The following is a 21,055-nucleotide window of genomic DNA, read 5'->3' as shown; positions in this document are numbered from 1 at the left end:
GAAGGAGCCAGGCCTTCTTAGTGAGGGGCCTAATCTACTACTTGACTTAGACATGGGGATTTTGAAACTAGGACCCTTGGAGATTTAAAAGTCAATTGCGTCACCTCAGTCCATCTACTGCTGCAGAGGCAGCTAACGTGAAAGCCTCAAGGTGGGTGTAATAGGATTATGGCTCTTCAGCACGAGGAGCAGCCCTGCTGTTCCTGCTTCTTGACATCAGCTGCAAATAGCACAGACCCTCCTAGAAGCTTGGCTAAAGGAGAAAACAGTCACCAAGTCTCATTCTCACCTCCACGGTAGAGGCGGTGGGTATTACGGAGGGATAAGAAAAACCTATCTGGGAAAAGAAAGGACAGAATTTAGCTCTAAAATCTACATCTGAATTTAGATTCAGAGTTGAAATTTGGGGAGCAGATATCTACAAGTTTAGGAAGAGGGTTCACATTGGATCAACATGAAATCCACACTGATCGAGTCTTACAGATTAAAAAATTAAGTGCTGCCTTTAAGATCTACAAATCCCATTATGTTAAAAATCACTGAATTTCATCCAAGAGTTAAAATATGATGAACAATGTCAGACCCTCAATGCAGCACACAGGGAACTTGACAGAGTGGGTCAAGGCTGCTCTTGGAGCTGTTTAGTCTTAGGACTTGCATCAAAGTGCAGGAGGAGAGAGGTAGAGATGGTAACATTCAAGCTATTTCCAACCGCTCCCGAACTCCCCACTGCCCCATACTGTCTGAGCGCACTGTCTGAGCTCTCCTCGCCAAGGCTGCTGCCCTGCTGGCTCTCTTCGGGTCTGCCAGGCATCTCTCCTCAGGGTCTTTTATCGTCTGTTGTTTCTCTGTTCACCTCGTGAATTGTGCTGTGCCCTAGGCTGTCCTCAGCTCTATTCTCACTTCCTTCTACCTTGTCTCCCTGGGAAAAGCCCCCAACTTTCATCTATGTGATGCCGAGACCTAAATTTTAATCTCCAAACAGATTTCTTTCCTGAGCTCCAGTAGCTTCCTGACCATCAATTCCCAGACAACCCACAAGCTCAGTCTGTCCAGAAGTGCTCCCTCATCATCACACAAAACTTTTTAAGTTGGTCTCAGTGGCTTTTCTAGACTCATCTCTCCTCTCTTCACACCTTTCCTCCCGGCTAATGTGCTCTGTGCTCCAGGCATAACCGGACATGCCCCCAGTTCTAAAACACGCAATGCTCTTTCACACCTCTAAGACTCTTCACATGTTCTTCTCTTTGCCTGGGATATTTGTTTTCTGCCACAGGCCCAGCTCAGATGTCCCCTCTCTGAGGCAAAACTGGTTCTCCAAAATTTATTCTTCCAAGGCACATGGTCCAACTGCTGTTGCAATTGAAACATACTCTGAAGAATGTTATTTGCTTAGAAATCCATGACTCTACACTGCTCTTCTCAAGAGAAGCAGCATCTGGTGTGCAAAGGGTACTGTGTTAATAATAGAAACAGGATTTGAGATCTAAAATAGGAACTTCCTAGGTACCCAATTGGTCTAATGCTTGGTTCCTACATCTGTAAAAATAGGGATAATAAATAGGATTGCTGTAAAGATCGAATGAGCTAATATACACAAAGCATTGATATGCTGGAAATATGGTGCCCATGCAGGATGACATGATAAAGTGGGAGGTGTTCAATACGTCTCATTGGATGAATGCACCAGTTCTCGTGATTCCTGCTGAACTCAGGGTTTGCCCGGGGGAGGTGGCAGCAGTACCAAGGACCAGTTCTTGTCCTGTGACCTGAAGGCCTTATGCTCTGTTATCCTCCCCACTGAAGGTCCAGTAAGACAAGATGCCCATGACACAATTCTCTTTAACTATAGTACACATACGTGATGTGCTAAGCAGTTAATTATTAATGGAGGGAGGAGACAGGATGAAAATGTTGGCCCTGACCTCTTTCTCCAAATCCCATTCAAAGATAGAAAAAACAGATTTTATTTTGGTAGGATTATAAATTTACTCATCCAGTTTTAAGAAATTATCAGCTAAAGCTACCCCATCTAAGTCAAGTACAGTGGGGGCCTAAACAGAGAAGACTGTCAAAAACCAAGCAGCACCTGTTGGACTGGATCCTTGTTTTGGTCAGAATTTTGACTGCCATGCTAAATATATAATAGGAAAGATGTTTTAAAATCCAAAACAGCACTGAAAATAAGTCACGCCACCGTGACAAACCATAAAATAGTACTATCAGCAAGATCGGAGTGTTTTGGGAATTCTTGAGTGATGGGAAGCAGATGGGGATGGAATGGCTGAGAGAGGCCTGGAGGCAGACACAGCTCTGCACTCACAGAAGGAAGACAGCACTGCTGATAAGACAAGGGCAGGAGAAGGTCCCAGGGGTTCATCGAAACACTGCCCCACGCAGCCCAGGCTGCCCAGGCTCCAACTTGAGACCTGCCAAGACAAATGTCCAGGAGCGGCCTGAGAAGGAAGCGGAGGCCTGGGCCCTCCTGCCAGACACAGAGGAGGGGGAGAAGTGGGAGCTCTCCCAGGAGGGACTTCCTGGGAAGGGCTCCCTTCCTGGGAGAGCCTCCTGAGTTTGGCAACTGATAGGAGGATGGAAGGAAGGGGTTCAGCCTGCCTGCTCCCCATGTGCCTCTCATAGAAAGCAAGGCCTGTCCCGAAGCACAGCCCCCACTGCCTTCAGGGGTGGGGGTGCTGTTGGCCAATCTGCAGAGGCCCAAGTGGAACTCATTCTACCCCTGGTCCTCCATTCATCAGTAACCAAAACCAAGAAATAAAGACTTCCATGGGGCTTGCTGCATGGCCCGGAGAAACCCATGACAGCCGTGTGAAACCAAATGGAACAAAGCCTAGAACAGTTTAGTCTCTGAGTCCTAAATAACATTCTGAATGAAAGGGGGGAAAAAACAACAACAACAAGCCTGTGGTCTACAGCGGTCAGTGTCATCACAGGCAGGCCACTGTCACTGGGTGATCCACCCAGACAGCAACCGTCTTTTCGGTCCTGTTCACAGCACATGTTTTGACGAGGTGAGAGAAGTCAGGACGGCAAGGTGAGCAGAGACTGGCTTCAGAAAACGAGTACCCTTACCACCGAGAAAGCAACAAAAGCATTCATGAGAGGTGTGCCGTGAGGGGTTTCCATCAACATGTTGTTAGGGTTGAAGGTTGAGGGAGGTCCCAGGGAGGAGGCCAGATGGAGCTGAAGTCGGTGTACCATCCTGTGTCCATGAGTGGGAGGCAGATGGAAGCCCCTCTCTCAGCCCAGCGGCCCTAGAGCTTGTGGCTGCAGCAACGGAACAGGCCGAGCCTTCGCCGGGACGCCGGCTCAGAGCTGCTGTGCCATCTGGTGTCTCAGAAAAGACCTCTCTGCTCTGGCCTCAAACAAAGCTTCTCCCCTCCATACGCCCCACCTACTTCCCCACCAACATCACTGAACAAAGTCACATTTTACAAGCAGGTTTCTTATGGCAGACAATGGCATTGAGTACCTCTCCTGCTTTGGTCTTTGTGGGGGCAGACAGGAAAGAAAAATGGAGAAGGGTTCCCACAAATCAGCTCCCAGCCTGTTCAAAGAGTCATGAAAGGGTCCCCAGGGCTGAAGGCAATCTGGCTTTCAAGAGCCAAGGGAACACTGTGCCCCGATCGAGCAGGAGGAGGGACCTCGCACGTTACCTTCACAGAGGACCTGTGAGGCCAGGGAAGTGAATCGGCTCTCCGGCTGCTCTGAGTGGCAGCACGTGAATGTACCTGGTCTTTACTTGTCCTTCTCCAGATGTCACAGGCAGAGGCATTAGGCATCCCTGCTTCTTTACAAACCTGCGTGGTGCCACATTGATGGGGATTTGTAGGATCCTGCTGGGGAAAGGCCTAGTTTCTGCAGGGGACGCATTCTGGTGGCAATGTCTAGTTACAGACAAGATAATAAACGGGGGTGGAGGGAGAGGCATTTTCTACATTAAAGGATGGAAGGGCTCAGGTGATATCAGAAGCTGCTGGTAAATACAGTTTTATCAAGGAATTTATCAAGGTCAGAGACAGAGCTCTTCGGTTATTGGAACGTGGATAAAATGAGGGATTCGCCCAGGCCCCAAGCAGGCACACTGGCATGGCCAGTGGTAACCTGGGCAGGTGAAAGACAAATAACCCAGTTCTTCTAGACTTGTCACCCAGTAGACCTATCCCCTGGTGCATGGGAAAAATACCCAGAAAAGTCAGTGTTATAAATATGTAAGACCTGGTCAAGCATCAAAATAAAGGAAATGCTTTACTATTTTTTTCTTGGGGCTGGAATGCTTTATTTTGGTGGTAACACTCCACCTCAGTCCACCTGATTCTCCTGCTTTCAAGTTATTTCTCAAGCATGGGTCAGTTTCCAATGCTCTTAAAAGACTTGAGATTCAACTCTTCCACTTCCCTTAAAGGAAAGTTTGGAGTGGTTTCCCACCCCCTTGTCTAACAAACCAGCACAATGTGTTTGTTTCTTTGCTTCACCTCCCAGGACACTTGCTTCTTAAGAGTTAGCTCTTAAGTATTTGAGACATTTCCGGAGCCTGGTGATGGGCCATTTAAGGTATCCTGCTCTGCTCTGTCGGCTCATTTCCCTGCCACACCACAACCCTCTCCCCTTACCCTCAACCCAGAAAAGGACATTTTAACCTTATCAGATACATTTTCTCCATTCTGTTTTCAAGGTTTTGATCATCTTTACTGTCATTATGCTGAATTCTTTTTCAGGCAGTTTGCCCATTTCCTCTTCATTTATTTGGACTTCTGTTTCTAGTCTTTTCCTTCTTTTGCGCAGTATTTCTCTGCCTTTTCATTATTTTGTTTTAAACTTATTGTGTTTGTGGTCTCTTCTTCCCAGGTTTCAAGGCTGAATTTTTTCTTCCTTTTGGTTTCTGCCCTCCTAAGGTTTGGTCCAGTGGTTTGTGAAGTTTCATATAGGGTGAGATTTGTGCTGAGGTTTTTTTTTCTTTTCCCTCTGATGGGCAGGGCTGAGTGAGGTGACAATCCTGTCTGCTGATGACTGAGTTTGTATTTTTGTCTTGTTTGTTGGTTGGATGACGCGTCCTGCACAGGGTGCTACTGGTGGTTGGGTGATGCCCGGTCTTGTGTTCAAGTGGTTTCCTTTGTGGAAGTTCTTACTATCTGATACACCCTAGGGTTACTTCTCTGGTAGTCTAGGGTCTTGGAGTCAGTGCTCCCACTCCAAAGGCTCAGGGCTTGATCTCGAGTTTTGTGTGGTTTATATATTCTTTTCTAGTGGTTAGGTACTCTGGTCTCCTCTCAGCTGGTATTATGCAAGCATTTCTGTATCTGAAGGTGTATTTCTGCTATATCCGTGGAAAGAGATGTACTCCACATCCACCTACTCCTCTGCCATCTTGTTTTTCCCTTTTAAGCTTATCAGATACAATTAGACATTCTCCAGTTCTGACAGCAAACCCTGTGTACCTGGGGATTCTTCCCCTCTTTGTGAAGTCAGAAACGAATGCAGTTTAGAACTGCTGTTAAGGGTAAAAGTCTCGAGAATATTTGGGAGAAATGAAGTCATCCCCATCAGGACATGGGGTAAATGTTCCATAATTCAGTGCCTCTGAGGCCTAAGTGTTTGGGGACATTGTGATTTGAGGTTTTTCAAGTTCAGAAGCTGAATATGCCAGAAATTCTCCCAGCAAAAGTGTTTACTATCTTTGTACCATTAAACCTTTTCAAAGGTACAGCCACAAATATTTTCCTTTAAAATACCTAAGCAGCAAGTTGAGAAAAACAAATTCAGATGGAAGCAGATAGTTATAGCTACCTGCCTTTGTGTATGAGACATATATATCAGATAGAAAATGCAAACATTTTTTGAGGAGATGCTATGTGGGTGCATTATTTTTCCTTTATACAAATTAATTCTTCATGAATCAGGGACAGAAAGATATTTCCTTGCATGCCACTGCTTGTGCAGTAAATCCACCAGAGAAGAACTTGAGGCTATCTGTTAGAGATGAAATATTATTATTCATGAAAAAAAAAGTGAAATTGGATTTGGAGTAAGCAGACTGGGGCTCTGTCCCTGGTTCAGCTACATATACTACTGCGTGATGAAGAAGATACTCAGAATGTACTAAGCTCAGTTTCTCCATCTGTAAATTGTGGGTAATAACATTAGCACTATTCTGTTCACACAGTTAGTCTGAGATTCAAAGAGGGGATGTAAATGAGGTCACTATAAAAAAGGTATAATGCAAATCATATTTAATTATTATGTTTTGTCTATGATCCTGACTTGGGTGTTGATATGAATTTTTTCTACAGTAGACGATATATTTGAACTTCATTCAGGTCTATATCGTCTTCCCTGGTGGCTTAGATGATAAAGAATCCACCTGCAGTGCAAGAGACCTGGGTTCGATCTCTGGGTTGGGAAGATTCCCTGGAGGAGGGCATGGCAACCCACTCCAGTATTCTTGCCTGGAGAAACCCATGGACAGAGGAGCCTGGTGGGCTACAGTCCATGGGGTCACAAAGAGTTGGACACGGCTGAGCGACTAAGCGCAGCACAGCATATAAAACCTTCATTTAATGAACTGAGACTAGTCTGTAGTAACTATTTTAAAATCAGATTTCCATGACATGTTTGCTCAACAATGCTCAAAGAACAAAGCCAAGAGACCGTTTTGAAGCCTTTTTGGCCTGGGACATGTGGTAGACCGCAGAACAGAACACAGGCTCGAGTCAGAAAGACCTGGACCAAATCCCAAGTCCCCCTCTTTCAGGATAAACAACAAGTCATGTAACATAAGCCTCATTTTCCTTATTCATAAAATGAGGATAATATTAATAACTACCTCAAAGATCTGTTGAAAGAACAGAATCAGACAATTGTTGAGCACAGTGCCTAGCACACATGTGTTCAATAAATGTTGGCTGTAATTAAATACTATTGTATTTGTTTTCCCATTTACAATCCCTTGTGAAATTGGGACAGAGTAAGAAAGATAGCGCTAAGTCATGTCCGACTCTTACGATCCCACAAACCGTAGCCTCCCCAGGCTCCTCTGTCCATGGGATTCTCCAGGCAAGAATACTGGAGTGGGCTGCCATTTCCTTCTCCAGGGGATGAGAGTAAGTAGGTATTAAACTAATGTTATAGTTTAAGAGACTTGTAATCTGAAGATGTTGGGGGACTTACTGGTAACTTGGTAAGACCAGAATCCAGGGCTCTTGTGCTTAGTATGGGCTTTCACTTTATTTAGCAGACACTTAGGTCAAATGCATGTATCTCAAAAGCTGTCATTAAATTCTCAAAATACCATTAATTCTCCTTTCAAAAAACTCAGTATCCGGCATTCTATCTTTAGTCTCGGGCCCTCGAATCCATTCTCTACAGATAGCAGAGAAACCTACCTATTGCAAAACTGGCAAGGCCACATCTCCCTCTAAACTAGTCAATGGTGCTCCAAATGGCTATAAAATAATATACAAGACACATAGAGAAGCCGACCCCCTTCAACCTGACCTCGGCCCAACTCTCCAGCCACATTCACCCACATGCCTGCGCTGGGGGCACCCCTTCGGTTCCTTACTGGAACTTTCTTGACATTTTTCTGGCCCCACCTACCCCTGCACCCCTGTGAGGCTAGGAATTCTTTCTTTGTTCTAGGAAGAAGGGCACTTCTTATTTTCTGCTGTGGTTAAAAAGAAAGGTTTTGAGAATCAAACTAAACACCCAACAACGACAAACTGATTGCACTAAGGAGTATCCAAAGGATAGACTACTATGCACCAAATAAAAATCCCACCTTTAAAAAGTATTTATGGTTAAGGGAGAATGCCATCCTATATTATTAAGTGTAAAAAGTGAGGAACTGAAAAATAATCAAGGGATAGGTACCAAAATGTTAATGATAATAATCTCTGGAAGATGTGGTTGGCAGGTGTTATTTATTCTTCTTTGACTCTTTTTAGTACTTTTCCAAATTTTCTATGCAATGAACAGATCAACTTGAACAGTAAAAAGTCATAAAAATCTTGAGGCAATCTAATAATGATGCCTAAACTGTAAACTGCAGCTATATCCATCTTTTTCTCTTCCAAATCTGGATCCTAATAGCATCAACCCAAAGGCTGGCTCTTGGGCATGTAAACATGAGGAACAAGGAGTAAACTGCTTTCATAGGGGAAAGGCAAATTTAAACTCTAGAAACGGCCCACTTAATGCACTCATTTCTTCTCGTAAATTCCACAAGCTTACACTTAGGGCACAGCCATCATTTCAGGAAAAACAAAGGCAAAGTTCATCATGCGGTGAAGGAAAAGACTCCACAGTGAATTTTTTTATTTCCTAAAGATCAGTTCTTTTAGTCATGCTTCTGTTTTCATTTGATTTGCATCTAAGGATGGACTTTTTTTTTACTCTGAACATTCTCTTGGCATATCCCAAGAAATCACAAACCTAAGCACTAATGGTTTTAGGCTTGCTAATCTGGGTTCCACTGAAGAAACAAATTTTCCAATAACTGTATCACACCCTCCAAAAATAGCCTGGACAGGTAAAGACTATTAAAACAGGCTCTGCTAATGAAGAGAAAACACACAACCTCTCGCGTGCCCTCTAGAGCACGTGTGTGGAACAGCAGGTGGTGGCTGTCTAAACAACTCTTTCTTCCTTCTGGTATTTTCTCATATCACTTGATTATCTTAAATTGTTTCCTTTCAATATTATGCCCCACAGTATATGTTAGAAAATATTACTCAAGCACATGAAATGAATGAACTTAAGATTATGAGTTTCTGACCATTTGGTAGACTCCAGAACCTGCCAGCAATTCAGATATACAAGATAATATATATAAATATATATATTTGTATATATTTCCTGGTGATTGCAGCCATGAAATTAAAAGATGCTTGCTCCTTGGAAGAAAAGCTATGACAAACCTAGACAGCATATTATAAAGCAGAGACATTACTCTGCCAACAAAGGTCCATATAGACAAAGCTACAGTTTTTCCAGTAGTCATGTATGGATGTGAGAGTTGGATCATAAAGAAGGCTGAATGCTGAAGAATTGATGTTTTTGAACTGTGGTGTTGGAGAAGACTCTTGAGAGTTCCTTGGACTGCAAGGAGAAAAAAACCAGTAAATCATAAAGGAAATAAATCCTGAATATTCACTGGAAGGACTGATGTTGAAGCTGAAGCGCCAATACTTTGGTCACCTGATATGAAGAGCCAACCCATTAGAAAAGACCCCAATGCTGGGAAAGATTGAAGGTAGGAGGAGAAGGAGACGACAGAGGACAAGACAGTATGGCATCACTGACTCAATGAACATGGGTTTGGGCAAGCTCCAGGAGATGGTGAAGGACAGGGAAGCCTGGTGTGCTGCAGTCAATGGGGTTGCAAAGAGTCAGACACAACTGAGCGACTGAACAACAACAAATAGAAATTTATGTGGGCTTCCCCAGTGGCTCAGCGGTAAAGAATCTGCCTGCAATGCAGGAGACTTAAGAGACACAGGTTTGATCCCTGGGTTGGGAAGATTCCTTGGAGGAGGGCATGGCAACCCACTCTAGTATTCTTGCCTGGAGAATCCCATGGACAGAGGAGCCTGGCAGGCCACAGTCCCTAGGGATGGCAAAGAGTTGGACATGACTGAAGTGACTGACTACACATAAATTTATATATAATTTATAAAATACATATAGAATTCAAATATATATATACATATATATAATTTCATTTTCCGCCCTTCTGCTCAGGCCCAACTGACAAGCTTCTAGGCTTCTAGGGAATTTCAAAATTTCAGACAGACCTAGAATTAGATTCGGGAAATGGCATCTACTTCATTTCCCTCCTGCCCTTAGGCTGTTTTCTGATAGTTTCTAAACAGTGGAGAACTAGGTCTCACTTTACTCCGAAGAGGATGTTGGGAGCCTTGTATCACAAGCACCTTCTTTGTCTCCTTGAAACCTCTTTTTGTCCAGCTGGCCTCAAGCTTATAACATTCTGTTTATCTGCTCACCCCACATCTTCTTGCCCACAGTCCCTCTCCAAAGTACTTGCACAAAGGTAGCCAGAATGTATGTTTCTGCTGGTAAGGGTCTCTACTGTATCTATTTGCTGTAGGGTAACCTCTTGTTTTTAGACTTAAAAACAAAGCAAAATCACAACAACAAGCTCCAGAAGCTCATTTTAGGTTTGTTGGCTCTGTCTGGAAGCTGCAACAACAGCGCCATCAAACTGTCACTGTTGTTCAACACTTGCCCCCAAAAGCCACCCAGGTCTGCACCTGTGAGGCCTGGTGGGCATTGTGAGTCACTCTGCCTGCCACCACATAAAAAGCTAATTTCGCATTCAGAATATATGTTTTTTTTTTTCAATACCAATAGCAACAAGAGTGTGCCAAAAAATTTCCCCTGAAGCTCTATTCTGTTTTTTAAACTACAGAACATTCTTTCACAGTTTGACAGTTAAAATGCTGCAGTTAATGTAATAAACAGAGAATTTTTCTAAGTAGCCTGTCAAAACAAGTGACACTTTTTTTTTTTTTTGCTAGTGAGTCTCAGATTCAGAACAATAGGAAGTACCTTTCAAAGCAACATCTTCATTATACAATCAAATTCTCAAAGTAATCTTCTCATCAAAGAATATTGTGTTATTTCTTTCCCAGTAATTATCAGAGTTCTGCAACCTCCCTGGCAGTGGTGACTATTGTAAAATGCAGCTGTGCTGAGTTACAATATTGGGGGCTCCCGCCCTGGTCAATAGGGAGCCAATGCAGCTCATGCCTCCACATTTCCTAGTGACTTGGCAGTTGGGGCAGTCAAAAGTCAACATTTCCAGGACCAGTGAATATACTGTCAAGTTCCCAGGAGCAAAGGGCTCAGCGGCTCTCTGCAAGGACAGCAGAGACACCAGTAATTCTTGATGAACTCAGCTTCTCTTCTTTCCACTTAAAGTACAGTAGAAGTTCCAAAGGTTATTATCTGATTAAAAATAGTGTGTGTGTGTGTGTGTGTGTGTGTAGAGTCAGAAGTCTGTCTCATAAAATTAGATTCCTTCCTTTTCACTCTTCCATCTCTTAGGGACAGTCATTCACATAGAAATAAAAGCTAAGAGTAGTGAATCACAAGAAGAACTAGCAGTTTAATTCCAATGTTCGAAGTTTCATAAAGCCTGAAAAGACGGGACAACCCTAAGGGCACCCAAAATGATGTATCTTGGGATACTGGTGAAATCTGTAATCTACAGCCAGAGATGGGCTGGAAAAGTCCAAACTTCGTAATGTAACTTTCTCTGAAGGATCTCTGGGTTAGTGCTGTATGGAAGGAAAAGAAATACAGGCTACTCTTTCTAAGGGAGACTCATGACATCAGCTCTCAGGCTCTTGCAAGGGTGAATCAAGCAATTAGCATGAATATCCTTAGCATGCTGTATTCCTTCCACACAGCCGGCGCTCAATGTGGCATCCAAATCTAATTTGGGAGTGCCTAACCCCCACCAGGTGGCGCTAATGGTAAAGACCCCTGCCTGCCAATACTGGAGACAGAAGAAACATGGGTTTGATCCCTGGGTCAGGAAGATCCATTGGCAAAGTGTAAGGCAACCTACTCCAGTATTCTTGTCTGGAGAATCCCATGGATAGAGGAGCCTGGGGGGCTACAGTCCATGCGGTCGCAGAGTCAGACACAGCTGAAGCGACTTAACATGCACATTCCACTGGATTACAAACTCTCCAAAGGCAGGAGCCATTTCACTACTTTCAAAAAACCTCTTTGGCAGATGCTCAAAAATGTATGTGAATTGAATGGCATTTCTGTCTCCCCTGAAGCAACTGAGAGCTGAGGGAACATCAGAGCCGGGGCTTTACGTTCATTTGTTCATTCAATCACTCAGCAAAGGTTTGCTGATAGTCTGCTTGGTGTAAGGCACAGAGCTTGGGATGTGCCCTTTTCTAACTTCCACATCAAGTTCAATTTCCCTCTTCAGATTATGTTCTATCGATATACACTACATTTGCCTTTGTAGCATGCAATGCAGCTGTTATTAAATGATTATTTGCATAACTAGTTGTTCATGGTCTGGCTCCTGCCCTAGACAGAAAGCTTCAGGCTGGGGGTGCAACCCTCTAATAGTTTAACGCTGCAGCCTTTGCAACTAACATAGTATCTAGGACAAAAGAGATGTTCAACAAATATTGGTTAAATGACTAAATGAATGAAGTAAAATGAGTTATGCCTTCACCTTTAAGAAACTCAGTTTACAATTATGTTTCTCAACAGAGGCTTTTTGTGCAGGGCAGCTTATTTTGTAGCGTTCTAGGTAGTGGAGTGTGTTCAACATCCCTAGGTCCTGCCACTGCCCAGCAAATGCCAGCAGTGTGGCCGTCAAAACCCCCTCCCACAATTTCTGATGCCTGCCCCTTGGGGCTGGCCTGCATCTGTTTGAGAACCACGGTGTGATATGGGCTTGAATGAAGGTGGCAGCAAGAAGGGACAGAGCCAGGACATGAAGAGGAGGTAAACAAGGGACAGTGAGACACGGGAGCATAGGAAAGAGGGCAGAGAAGTGGTCTAAGAGGCAAGAACACAGTTTAGAGTGAGGGCCGTTATCTGAGTTCCCCAAATCCAGGGGACTCTCCCGTCTCTCCACCCCCATCCCCACTGCCCCCCGTCATGGTCCTCCAGGGCTCAGAGAACATAAATTGCTCGGCAGGTTTCTTGAGTACAACTCATGATGAGATCAGTGAAGCTCTGGCTTTTCTGTTTGGTAATTTTGGATTTTCCAGCAAAATTTTTGTTTGAAGAAAGGGTTTTGAAGCTAAAGGAACTGAGAACCATGGTTCTGGAGTTAAGGATGATGATGCTAACTGAATAGAGAGAAGGCCTCTGAAACACATGGTATGGAATTAAGAGAAAGTTGTGGCAAAAAAATGAGCTATGCTGAAGAGCCTCCTTGCAGCTCAGAGTAAGGGCAAGGGAAAGGGAAGAGTCCTGGGGAAAGGGAAGAAGGGTGCAGTGAGAGGCTGCTGGGAGGTGGGGCCCACACCAGGAAGCTGGTCTGAGGGACATGGGAGATGTGCTAAAGTGCAATGCTTCTGTTGAGACCCGCTGATAAATGGAGGTTGGCCAAGTCAGTGACTCAGAGTCGACACCCACAGCTGGCTGGCACCAGTTGCCGGGTGGAGTGGGATTTCATTTCCAGCAGAAAAACATAAGCCCTGTGTGCAGTGGTTGCAGGACCATATGCCAAGTCACCCTTTAGTGAGAAGGTTTCCCTGAGGCTAGAGCTGAGGCACATGCTTCTTCGTATGCCCCACAGGGATAGTGGAGCGCCCCAAACAGCTGAGCCCCAAAGAACTGATGCTTTTGAACTGCGGTGTTGGAAAAGACTCTTGAGAGTCCCTTGGACTGCAAGGTGATCCAACCAGTCCATTCTAAAGGAAGTCAACCCTGAATATTCATTGGAAGGACTGATGCTGAAGCCCTAATACTTTGGCCACATGATGCGTAGAACTGACTCATTGGAAAAGACCCTGATGCTGGGAAAGATTGAAGGCAGGAGGAAAAGGGGACGACAGAGGATGAGATGGTTGGATGGCATCACTGACTCGATGGACCCGAGTTTGAGCAAGCTCCAGGAGTTGGTGACGGACAGGGAAGCCTGGTGTGCTACAGCTCATAGGGTCACAAAGAGTCAGACATGACTGAGCAACTGAACTGACTGACTGAAAAAGAGGAAGGGCTCAACAGAGTCTTTCTGGATTGATCTGATTAAACACTTGAGGGTCCTCAACATCAGCGAGCAGGTTGCTACTGATGGTCAGGTAGGTTTAGACTGAGCTGGATGGGAGGGAGCACCTCACTGGACGAATGGAGGCCCTGAAGAGTTAACAAAGCAGTGGTGTCCTCTTGTGTCTTTAAGATGAAAACCCTGATTCTAAAAGATTCATACACCCCTATGTTCATTGCAGCACTATTTACAATAGCCAAGACATGGAGGCAACCTAAATGCCCATCAACAGATAAATGGATAAAGAGGTGGTACATATATATTGATACAATGGACTATTACTCAGCCATAAAAAGAATGAAATAATGCCATTTGCAGCAATATAGATGGACCTAGAGGTTTTCATACTAAGCAAAGTAAGGCGGGCAAAGACAAATGTTATATGGCGTCACTTATATGTTGAATCTAAAAAGTAATACAAATGAATCTATATATAAAACAGAAAGACTCACAGACATAGAAAGCAAACTTATGATTACCAAAGGGGAAAGGGAGGGGAGAGGATAAATGAGGAGTTTGGGATTAATAGATGGAAACTGCTATACATAAAATAGATAAACAACAAGAATTAACTATATAGCACAGGGAACTATAGCCAATATCTTGCAATAACCTATAATGAAAATAATCTGAAAAAATATATAGAACTGAATCACTTTGTTGTATGCCGGAAACTAACACAATATTATAAAGCAAGTGTACTTCACTTTTTATTTTTTTATTTTTTTGTACTTCACTTTTTAAAAAAGAATGTGTCTTCAAGCTAAGGAGAGAAGGCTCTGCATGGGGCAAAAGCGTTGTGCTGAATGAATGCATGTGGCGTAGGAGAACCGGCACGAAGCCTACAGTCCTGACTCCTCTGTCCTACTGCATTAGAGAGGAGGGGGCTGCCACAGTCTGGCACAGAGGCAGAGCAGTTTCTGTTTGTCATGGACCAAAGGTTGTTTAATACGTGGACTCCGTCTTGACATCCTGAGCCAATTGCTAAAAGTCTCTAGAGTTTTAACTCATGCAATGAGGGAAATGGAACTATCTGGCTCAAACATAGAAGAAAATGACAGGAGGCAAACCCTGCTGCATCGCCCCTTTGTAATCTCTCCTTTGGCACTGGGTGAAGTCAGGCCAGGACTTTAGAAGTCAGCCTCGTTTCCCTGCGCGCAGGTGCAAGTCTCTCACAGGGTGGCCCCAAAGAGAGGCTAAGGGCTCTCACTCACGGTTTGCGAAGGACCATCCTCATGTGGGCGTCCGGGCCCATCTGCGACAGCAGCAGCAAGGTGTCCTGCAGCTCTTCATCACACTCCTTCTTCTCCTCCTCTGTAGGCAAAGGGGCGTCTTCGTGCTCATCATCCAGAAATCGATAAAATAAATATTTGTCTTGGAAGTGATGCTCCTGATCCACTACGGGAAACATGGGGGCAAGCGTCAGCTGTGGGCACCTCTGCCTCACAGCCCGTTTACCAGAAACGAATGGATGGTGTCCAATGAATGAATGGCAAGACAGCCAAGTGGCAGCAAGGCGTTGGGACTCCTCACCCTTTTCCCGTGGCCTCGCCCAGGGTGGCGCAGCTGGAAGACGGGACCTCCCGGCGGCAGTCATGCACCTCACAGCTCTCTCTGACCCGCCCATCTCCTGAGCTGCCCTGGGACTCTCCTATGAGAACCTGCCAGCTTCCCTGAGATGAGCCCTCTGACCAGTGAAATTGCCTTGATGACATTTTCTAGCGTGTGGGTTATACATCCCAAAGAGGAAAATGGCCAACTGCCAGATCGTGCTCTATAGTGGTTTTGTCAAAGCACAGACTTAAAAAAACCTGACTTTATCAGCAACAGAATTGATTTTTTTCCTTTTTATATGTGCTGTTTATAACCATGTCTTGTCTGCACTTTAAAAATTAAAGTAAAATTGTCTGAGCAAAGCTGACAAGACCAACCATCTAGGTCATATACCCCTAGTATCTAACAATAATTTCCTTCTAGTTTAAGTTTTAAAGAGTTTTTTTTTTTTATTAAATCATATTCCCTTTAAACCAGACGATTTAGATCTCTGAAAGACAAAGTCATGAACTTGGTTTGTAATCTGTCATCTATGTGTCTTAAAGTTTTAAGCCCCTTTTCAGAGAGGAGCATCAACACTGTCCAAAGATAAGGAGTGGTAGATCCTTGCTGTTCAAAAATATGAATCAGCATCATCTGGGAGCTTGTTGGAAATGCAGACTCTCTGAATCAGAGTCTGCATTTTAACAAGAGTTCCAGGTGATCTGTATACACCGTAAAGTCTGTGAAACACTGGCAAGACCATCATTACATTCCCAGGTATTAAAGGAAAGATTTTAGTAGTTTGTCTGTTTGGAAAAGTGATCTTTAAACAAATGGCATGAGGAGTTAAATCATAGTCCTACTCCTGTCCTGAATAGTTACTCTCCTTAGATATCAGGGGCTACAACGAGAGAGCACGCATGATTTTACATATGGTCATTGTGTGGGTACACAAATTGGCTCTCCCAGAAAACGCAGGTTCTGAATTCATTACTCTCTTTCATGTCATCAGCCTGGCCACACACTTCATTGCTCTCATTTGGCCGCTGCATCAGGATTGCTGTGCGATGCTCAGAGTATAATCACGCTATCAATGAACCGTGAATGCAAACTAATAAACATAATTGGAACTGATGCACTCGGGTTGCAATTTCATTTTCCCTTCATACATTCTCCCAAGTTAGGAAGGTACAATGGTGGAACACTGCAATCAACGGCATCCACGCGCTGCATTTGTATTGCTAAATGAAGACGCCAGCTCTGCGGGTCCCTAAAGAGATCATAATTCTTTCTGGCCCATGTGGGAGTTCAGCCACAACCAACCCAGGGAAACACGCTTTTCTTGAGGGTTTTCCAGGGACCGCATGTCATCTTACCGTGGTTGAGAACGCTGTCTTCTACCAGGACTTGCCACATGCCTACAGCCTGCGTTCGGGAGTGAACACATGGAGTCTGCTGCAGCATCCAGTCCACCAGCTCGGTCCCCACACAGCATTGTCTGAAGAGTGGCGGGACACAAAGGAGGTGAGGTCACCCACTTGCAGATGAAGGATGGGAGATGGCTTCTGAGAGGAGCTCCTCCTGAAGGGCCTGGTGCCCTTCTACCCTTTGGCAAATGAAGCACCACATGATATGGCCACAGGTTCTCAAACTATTGTACAAACCAATAAGACCACTCAACTCACAGGCGACCTTCTAGGCAAGGCTGACTAAACATCGGAAGACCATCATAAGTTGCAGCCCCAGGGAGGCAGAAGGGCTGTGAGGCAAGAAGCGTGATCTGGCAAGTGAATCCCAGGGCCAGAAACTCTTAAGCTGGTCCCAGAAATTTGACCATTTCACGGTCAAATGAAGTGTTAGTTTCTCTGCCGTGTCTAACTCTTTCTGACCCTATGAGCTGTACCTTGCCAGGCTCCTCTGACGATGGAGTTCTCCAGGGAAGAATACTGGAGTGGGTAGTCATGCCCTCCTCCAGGGGATAGTCCCGACCCAGGGATCGAACATGGGTCTCCTGCATTGCAGGCAAATTCTTTACCATCTGAACTACCAGGGAAGTCAAATGAAGGCAAAGCATAATTCTGACTTCTTTCCCCTGAGCTTTGTGAGGAATGAGTTAAGGTTTGTGAAGCCCTAGGAGGTACTCTGTGACAGGTTCTGGATAAGTGCAAAATTATATACCACTTTCTATTTTCAAGTAATACTACTGAGCTTCCTCAGAGGGGCGTTGGGAGAAACAAGCAATTAGTGATGCAAATCTCTTTGAAAAAAAGTTCGATGTAATGAACATTAGCACTTCGACAGAGCCTGTCATCTGAAGAGCTCCAAATGCTTTCTGTACAGGCACATACTCATCACTGTGATGCCCCTCGGGGGTAAGGTGGTCAGGATGGGCAAACTATTAACATGTGCATTAGTTAGGAAACACAGAACCACACACATACACACATGTTAGGAAAGCTTCTGTGGGGAGAGAAGTGTTTGTGGCATGACTATTCAGTGGAGGAAATGGGATGATGTAGTCTGAGGGAGGAACCCTAAGGGACAGAGAAACAAGCAGGGAGTTACAAGCAGCTGGCTGCCTACAGCTGGGTCGAGGTCACTGGTGGCCTCACCTCCTGGGCTGAGGATGCCACTATCTTTGAGGCACTGAGGCTGGTTCCAGCCCAGGGAGTTCCTCTCTAGTCGAACCCGAGGGGATTCCTGGTGCTGGTCCATTCTAGGAAGAGCGTAGCCTGGGAGGAGTCATGAGATCCAGCACCAGGTCTGCTATGTATTAGCTGCATGACTCTGACTATATCGTTTCAAATTTCTGGTTCTTAATTTTTTTCATCTATAAAAGAAAAGAGGAGGAAAAGATGGCCTTAAAGGCCATGTCCGTTTCTAAGATTCTAGGAACTCTGAAATCTATCAGAGATCCTGGGATGTTCTGATTTGGATCTGACCCACCACACAAGGAAGATGTCCTGAGAAGGCTATTAGGTTTCCAGGACTGCTCTGATTACAGACTATTACACATTAGAGCCTCAATGGGCAAAGAGGCACCTAGTTACTCTTTATCCTGAACCAAATATATGATCTGTCGTGTTCCTCTTCTAATTTGAGAATTTATTAACGGGAAAAGTCATGTAAAAGTATAAAAAATCAATTTAATGTGGCCTCTAAGTCAATGATTACTTTTACTAAAAGAGAGCACATGGAACTGAGATGATCCAAGGGAGCCCTGGGACAGGGTATAAGGATCTTGTAGTCAGAACACAGAACAAAGACATACAGTTGTGCCACTTGTAGCTGATGGAATCATGGGTTTCCTCTCTATTAATGATATTTAGTTATTTTAAGATTCACAGCTGACCTCTGGTGTGATCATCACTGGGGATGACACAGCATCTGGGGAGACTTCGACCCCTAATGCTGCTGTAACGATAGAAGCGGGGAGAAGCAGGAGTCGGGGAGGGGATGAAACTGGAACCAAGATTTGGGACCAGGCACTCAAAATGTCCTGCAGGAAAAAGAAATCATGCCTCATGGGTCATTATCAACAGATCATTAATTTGTGTCATAGGGTGTGGAGTAGACTTAACACCTATGTTTCAGGGGTTTAAAATCTTACTACTATGGAGCAAGAAAGAGATTATGGTTTCTGACTTCTAGTTTCCAGTATCTGTCACCAAAGATGACATCTTTAATGGAATTTCCCTAGCGCAAGTCAACACTTGGGAAAGCATAATCACATTTTAAATTAAGGAAAAAAAATTAAAAAGTAAAAGGTCTTTCAGCTGTATGAGACTTTGAGAGTCACTTGATTAGTTAAAGAGGTTGAACTCTCTCCCTGAGGCCACAGACAGGTGTTTTAACCTTTACTTCCCTCAAAATTATAGCAGTGTGTAGGAACTATAGACTTTAAAAAAAAAAAAAAAGGATGAACTTCCAGAGTTGAAGGAAAACGCTTTCAAATGTAATCACCCAAAACGGTAGCTGGTAAATATCCATATTATAAGGGGAAGAGGAGCAATCTGTCCTTAGAGACGGAACATGTCCTAAGAGCAACATGTGACTGATTAAAGTGTTTCTCAAATCCCATCAAATAGAGTTCCAGAATTCTATTAAGAAAAGGCCATTCTAAATGTAGCAAATAGGGCTTTCCATAGTGGTCCAGTGTGGAAGACTCTGTGCTTCTAATGCAGTGGGGGTGGGTTCAATCCCTGGTTGGGGAACTAAGATGCTACATGCCCTGCAGCACTGGCAACAAATTAAAAAAAAAATAAATGTAACAAATCGTTTTGATCTTATAAACATATTCATGACAAATGCAAGTAGAAGAGTGTTAGTTTGCATGGAAAGCAGAAAAAGTGATCCTAAGAGGAAGAATTTGCCATGCATTTCCAGCTTTCCTTGGGAAGAGACTGGATTTTGAGGCAATATACTTTAACATTCACTGTAGGGTGAGTCAAGTAATTTTATAGGTTCTATCATGGTTGACAATTGCTAGAAAGATATATATCCTTTGTGGTAACTTTACAATTTGTATTCTAGCTTTTCACTGTCTTATGAATTTGGTTCATGTGAATCAAATAGGTTTTGACTCATGCTAAGTCTAATGGGTTCTGAGATCATGTCTAGGCTAAATGAGAAAGAGGGCCAGACGATTGCTGAAAGAAGACCATGAGTCTGAATCACAGGTGCAGGGAGACAGAGTGAAGGCTTATGTACCATAAACAGGGCATTCTAGTTCCTGAAGCCTTTTTGAATTGATAAAATCAAAAGTTAAAGATGAGACATGAATCCTTCATTGACCCACTATGGTTCAATCATCTCAGAAGGTCACCTAAATCACATGGCCCCAGTCTTTATCATTTCTTAACTCCAGTGGCAGCCACAATGAGTCTTTATTCTGTATGATTAGAGGTGTGAAAGAGTTGAATATCTTACTGTATGTACACTACAATGGAATCCTACATTAGAAAGTAAATTATGTAAAGGGCATTTTATATTTTTTTCCTTCTTGTATCCTTAGGGTTTGAAACACAATAATGCTTGATGCCCAGTAGGTACTTAACAAATGTGCAGAATGTATGAAAGAAACTTAGAAGTCAATCAACCTTGGTTTAAAGCCTGGCTCTGCCACTCACTAGATTTGTGACTTGGTCAAGGAAAACTATTCAATCTCTCTGAGTCTCAGATTTATCATCTGAAAAATGGCCATATAGGTTGTGATGAGGATGAAACGAGATAATGTATGGAGAGTGGTCTTTCTTGTTCAGGGCTTTGAGTATAAATGAACACAGTAAATGTTAGTTGAATCTCATTTAAATCTAGTAGTTTTCCTAAAATATACTGGCAAACAGAAATAAAGGTTTTCTTTTTTTTGTTCATCACACTTAAACCAATGTCTAGGCAAATTAGTTTAGGAATAATTCCTGGGAATACTAAGGCTAATTAGAGTTAAGTGAGGATCCAAGGCAAGCTCAGAAATTCTAGAACCCGGAGGATTATAAAACATGCTACCTGTAGATGGAAAACAGGGAAACATGTTTGTTGTAATCTCACTATTTATATCACACATACCTGTATGTCTTTAGGTGGTATTTTCTATCTCTTATCATGTGAGGTGCTCGAGAGAGAATGGCGTTTCGTAAAATTTTTCCAGCCCTGAGGATCTTCTCTGAAGGAACCTGAATTTTCATCAAGTGCGAGGAGGGGGAAAAAAAGAAGGAGTGATTATAGATGGAA

At 43.7% G+C, this 21,055-nt stretch overlaps 1 protein-coding gene across 7 annotated transcripts in view; it reads right to left on the bottom strand.

The window, feature by feature from the left end:
* RAPGEF4 (Rap guanine nucleotide exchange factor 4) overlaps window positions 1–21,055 on the bottom strand; it is a 315,877-nt gene that overhangs the window by 72,952 nt on the left and 221,870 nt on the right. For all 7 annotated transcript variants that reach the window (XM_043487630.1, XM_043487631.1, XM_043487637.1 and 4 more), the window contains 3 exons: window positions 20,891–20,997; window positions 16,702–16,823; window positions 15,004–15,187 (listed from right to left, as the gene is read on the bottom strand). In XM_043487630.1, coding sequence (XP_043343565.1) covers window positions 15,004–15,187; window positions 16,702–16,823; window positions 20,891–20,997 — 413 coding nt within the window. The remainder of the gene's footprint in view (window positions 1–15,003; window positions 15,188–16,701; window positions 16,824–20,890; window positions 20,998–21,055) is intronic.

Source organism: Cervus canadensis, chromosome 15 (assembly GCF_019320065.1).
Source record: "Cervus canadensis isolate Bull #8, Minnesota chromosome 15, ASM1932006v1, whole genome shotgun sequence".
Lineage (NCBI taxonomy): Eukaryota > Metazoa > Chordata > Mammalia > Artiodactyla > Cervidae > Cervus > Cervus canadensis.
This window is presented reverse-complemented; position numbering and strand designations above follow the sequence as displayed.